The sequence below is a fragment of the Rutidosis leptorrhynchoides genome, chromosome 3 (assembly GCF_046630445.1).
Source record: "Rutidosis leptorrhynchoides isolate AG116_Rl617_1_P2 chromosome 3, CSIRO_AGI_Rlap_v1, whole genome shotgun sequence".
NCBI classification, from domain to species: Eukaryota; Viridiplantae; Streptophyta; class Magnoliopsida; order Asterales; family Asteraceae; genus Rutidosis; species Rutidosis leptorrhynchoides.
This window is the reverse complement of record NC_092335.1, coordinates 656,578,585-656,583,928: the sequence shown is the minus strand read 5'-3', so window position 1 is coordinate 656,583,928 and position 5,344 is coordinate 656,578,585. Positions and strand designations below refer to the sequence as shown.

The window sequence follows — 5,344 nt, the reverse complement described above, 5'->3', positions numbered from 1 at the left end:
AATATGTAAAGCTTTTAGTTACTATTGTTCTATTTTTATATAATAATCGTTTAAATAAATAAGTGCGAAGACAAAAGAAGAAAATGAAGATTTGAAGACGCAAATGTCCAAAAAGCTCAAATGTACAAGATACAATCTAAGTGGTTCCATTTATTGATAAGAAACGTCTAAAAATTACAAGAGTACAAGTCGCGGAACGCAAAGGACAAGATATCTAAGCATACGAAAAGGCGTTCGAAAATCCGGAACTGAGATATAAACCAACTATCAACGTACGACTCAACGGAGCTAAAGTTACAAGTCTACTATGCACAAGAATATAATATAATATATATATAATTATATATAATTATATATATTATATTATATATTAAAATATAACAGCCGTCCACGTTTTAAATCAAATGATCGAGCATGTCCAGCCTGGCCATGCGATCGCATGTATAATGCACTAGGAACCCATGCGATCGCATGGGCCCTAAATGTTGGTCAGATCTATAAAAGGCCAACGATTTCTGCCGAGTTTACACACTCCATATCATATATCTCTCTCCCTCTATATATATATATATATATATATATATATATTATAATACGTTAGTTTTATATTAGATTAGTTTGGGTAATGTAAAGGTTAATTACGGGTTTTAAAGTCGGAGTTCTGTCCGTGTAACACTGCGCGATTAATAATCACTGTAAGCTATGTTCTTTCTTTTTAAATTAATGTCTCGTATTTAAGTTATTATTATGCTTATTTGATCCGAATTAATCGTGATGTTGGACTAATTATTAAGACGGAGTTATTGAACTTTGGACCATAATTGGGGTTTGGACAAAAGACCGACACTTATGGAAATTGGACTATGGGCTATTAATTGGCTTTATATTAACTAAATGATATCTCGTTAATTTAATATAGAGATTTATAATTTGACGTATTTATATATATCCACATACGCTTGACTGGGTACGGTGAGCGGGATATTTATAAATACTAATAATTGTTCATTTGACCGGACACGGGGATGGATTAATAGTCAATGGACTTATTAAAATAGGGGTGGATTACATTCAAGGAAAATTGGTGTAATTGTTAATAAAGTATTAAAACCTTGGGTTACATGCAGTCGATAACCTGGTGTAATCATTAACAATGTATTAAAACCTTATTACAGTTTAAATCCCCAATTAGTTGGAATATTTGACTTCGGGTATAAGGTTAATTTGGCGAAGACCCTCGCACTTTATAATTGTGACCGATGGACTATTATGGACAAAACCAGATGGACATATCGAATAATCCAGGACAAAGGACAATTAACCCAGGGTAATAATTTAAAATCAAAACGTCAAACATCATGATTACGGAAGGTTAAATAAGCATAATACTTTTATTTCATTTCTTATCGCAATTTTATATATCTTCATTTAAATATCATTATTTATTTTACGCTTTAAATAAAGTTATATATAATATTTTTTGCATTAGGTTTTAATTGTGTCTTAAGTTTTAAAATCGACAAACCGGTCATTAAGCGGTAAATCCCCCTTTTATATATTATTATATATAATTATATATATTTTGTACAAATATAGTTATATAAAAATATAGTGTAAAATAAGCCATCTCCCTGTGGAACGAACCGAACTTACTAAAAACTATACTACTCTACGATTAGGTACACTGCCTATAGTGTTGTAGCAAGGTTTAGGTATATCCCATCTGTAAATAAAATAAATTAAAACTTGTGTAAATTGTATCGTATTCCGTAATAAAAATAATAGTATTTCGTACGCCTCCGCTGCTTCATCAAAACCCGATAGACACCTTAGATTGGCTGCGTGAATTAGATCGAGCATTGGATGCTTTTCAATGCGAACCTGAATTGCGTGTTACTTATGCAAGCCGACTTCTGAAAAAGAAAGCAATGGGCTAGTGGGATTCTTTGACTGCCCAGGTGTCTAAAGAACAGTTGAGTCAAGTCACTCGGGAATAATTTTCAGCCAAGGTGTGCGAGCAATATTGTACTCCTTACAAAATCTCCAAGATGAAGCGGGAGTTTATGAATTTAAGAATGACTGATCAGATGTCAATTGAAGAAGTGATCGAAAAGTACACAGACAAACTCCTTTGTACAACAATGGCTTCCTGACGAACAATCCAGAATTGACCAGTCTGTTGAAATGATTCTGCCTGAATACCGATCAATGGTGAGAGTAGCAACAACCTTGCCTCAAGCGTTTGTTATGGCAAGAATGGTGGAAGGAGATGTCAAAGCCACCAAGAGTAAATAGAGAGAGCAGGTGTCGCAACCAAAACAAGCGACAAGCCCGACGAGCCAAATGAGTAGTAAATCTAGAAGATCTCATGGTAACCAATAAAGAGGTAGGGTTACTCAAAGCAGTGGTAGTAATTTGAGTCAGAAAAAGTTGTGCAATGTGTGTAGGTCAACTCACACTGGACCCTATACAGAGTTGACAAAAGGTGTATAAGGTGTGGAGCGATGGGTCATGATGTTCAAGTTTGTTCATTTCGAGAAAATGTTTGTTGGAATTGCAAAAAACTGGGTCATCGATCACCTGATTGTCCTTCTGCAAGGCGAGCGAGCTCTGGGTAGGGGCCGGAGCAAGAACAATGTCAGTCGGAGGATCATCTGCTTCTTCAATTGGACAGAAGCGAAAGAATCCTCCACCATCTGAAGCAAGAGCCTTTCAAATGTCGGTTGATACAGCTACTGAAACCAACGATGCGATTACCGGTATGTTTCTGATAAATTCTTCGCCGGCTCATGTGTTATTTGATTGTGGAACAAATCGCTCTTTTATGCCTGTTACACTATGTGATAAGTTGAAATTGTCTATCGACGTATTATCTGAACCTTTAAGAATAGAAGTGGGTAGAACGGTTCCAGTCACAACCTCTGTGTTTGGAGTAACCATTGAAATAGATAGGAATGAATTCACTATGACTTGTCTTGTTATGCCTATACCGAGCTTTGATGTCGTATTAGGTATGAATTGGTTAGGCCGCCATAAGGCAAGTATAAAATGTGATAGGAAAATAATTCATTTTCCTTTGGCTGATGGGACACGTGCTGTGGTCCGAGGTGAACGGGGCGGGTTTAATTGTCCATTAATTTCGATGCTGAAAGCTAAGAAATCGTTAGCCAAGGGGTGTGATTCGTTTCTAGCATATGTGATCGATGCAAAGAAAGAGAAGAAATCCGTGTCAGATATCCCGATAATGTTCGAATTCCCAGAAGTCTTCCCAGATGAATTTTCGGGTTACCGCCAGTTAGGGAAGTCGAATATAAAATCGAGTTGTTTCCAGGATCCACACCAGTTGCTAAAGCTCCGTATCGATTAGCACCGTCCGAGATTCGTATAGTGGGTTTATTCGGCCAAGTTCTTCGCCATGGGGTACTCCAGTGTTGTTCGTGAAGAAGAAAGACGGAACTCTCCGTATGTGCATTGATTACCGAGAACTAAATACAAGAACGGTGAAGAACAAGTACCCGTTGCCAAGAATTGATGATCTGTTTGATCAACTACAAGGGGCATCATACTTCTCTAAAATTGATCTACGATCAGGTTATCACCAGGTTCGTGTAGCCGAGGAAGATATTCCAAAGACATCTTTTCGTACAAGATACGGTCACTACGAGTTTTTAGTTATGCCGTTCGTGTTGACAAATGCGCCAGCAATATTCATGGATTTAATGAATCGGGTGTGCAGACAGTTTCTCGACAAATTCGTGATAGTATTTATCGATGATATTTTGATTTATTCAAATACAGAATCAGAACATGCTACACATCTGAGACAAGTATTAGAACTGTTGAAACAAAAAAAGTTGTACGCCAAGTTTTCTAAATGTGAGTTCTGGTTAAGAGAAGCGCAATTTTTGGGTCACGTTATCTGCCAAGAGGGTTTTAAAGTCGATCCGTCTAAGATAGAAGCGGTAATGAATTGGAATTCTCTGAAGACTCTGACAGAGATTAAGAGTTTTTTGGGTTTAGCCGGTTACTACCGAAGGTTTATTAAAGATTTCTCAAAGATCGCGGGTCCATTGACCAAGTTAACCAGGAAAGATGTAACTTTTCGATGGAGCGATGAACAAGAAAACGCCTTTCATACATTGAAACGGTTATTGTGACAAGCTTCGATTTTAGCGTTACCTGAGGATACAGAAGATTTCATTCTGTATTATGATGCGTCATTAGCCAGATTGGGTTGTGTGTTAATGCAGAGAGAGAAAGTTATTGCATATGCCTCAAGACAGTTAAAAACTCAAGAGAAGAATTATCCGACACATGATCTAGAGTTGGTTGCGGTTGTATTTGCATTGAAATTATGGACACATTATCTTTACGGAACTCATTGTGTGATTTGTACCGACCATAAGAGTCTTCAGCATAATTTCGCAGAAAGAATTAAACATGCATCAGAGACGGTGGCAAGAGCTAATCAAGGATTATGATTGTGAAATTTGTTATCATCCAGGAAAGGCAAATGTAGTTGCAGATGCGTTGAGTCGAAAGAAATCCACTGACAATGTAAAATTCATGCGAATTGAGATTGTGTTAGATTTGATTGATCGATTAAAGATAGCACAATTAGAAGCCTTGAAGGATGAACATTTGAAATTTGAGATATTAGTGAAGCAAAAAGTGGATTTAATTGACGATTCTCGTGGATTAAAGACTTTGAGTAACAGAATTTGGGTTCCTTTGCTCGGAGGATTGAGGGATTTAATCTTGAATGAAGCACATAAATCGAGATTGTCTATCCATCCTGGAAGCACGAAGATGTATCATGATCTGAAACCTTTATATTGGTGGCCAACAATGAAGAAAGATATCGCGCACTACGTGGAAAAGTGTCAAATATGCGCTCAAGTAAAAGCTAAACATCAGAAACCTTACGGGTCGTTACGTCAACTCAAGATTACTCAGTGGAATTGGGAGCACATAACGATGGATTTCGTGACAAAGTTACCCCAAACCCAGAAAGGTCATGACATGATTTGGTTGATAGTTGATAGATTGACTAAAAGCGCGCATTTTCTGGCCACAAGTGAGACACCTTCGCTCGGAAAGTTAGCCCAACTATATGTGAATGAGATTATAGTTCGACATGGAATACCATTATCTATTGTATCAGATAGAGATTCGAGGTTCGTGTCTAATTTTTGGCAGAGTTTACAAGAGAATTTGGGTACTCGAGTTATCTCAGCACAGCGTATCATCCTCAAACAGACGGTCAAAGTGAACGTACTATTCAGATGTTAGAGGATATGTTAAGAGCTTGTGTATTAGAATATGTAGGATCGTGGGATTCTCA

At 37.2% G+C, this 5,344-nt stretch overlaps 1 protein-coding gene across 1 annotated transcript; it reads left to right on the top strand.

The window, feature by feature from the left end:
* Positions 1-2,635: 2,635 nt before the first annotated feature.
* Positions 2,636-3,367, top strand: LOC139902520 (uncharacterized). Its single transcript, XM_071885134.1, has one exon. The coding sequence runs from the start codon at positions 2,636-2,638 to the stop codon at positions 3,365-3,367; it is 732 nt and encodes a 243-aa protein (XP_071741235.1).
* The last annotated feature ends 1,977 nt before the right edge of the window (positions 3,368-5,344 follow it).

Excerpts from the sequence above, each read along its gene's own strand:
- LOC139902520 (XM_071885134.1), top strand. The coding sequence starts at position 2,636 with ATGTCAGTCGGAGGATCATCTGCTTCTTCAATTGGACAGAAGCGAAAG.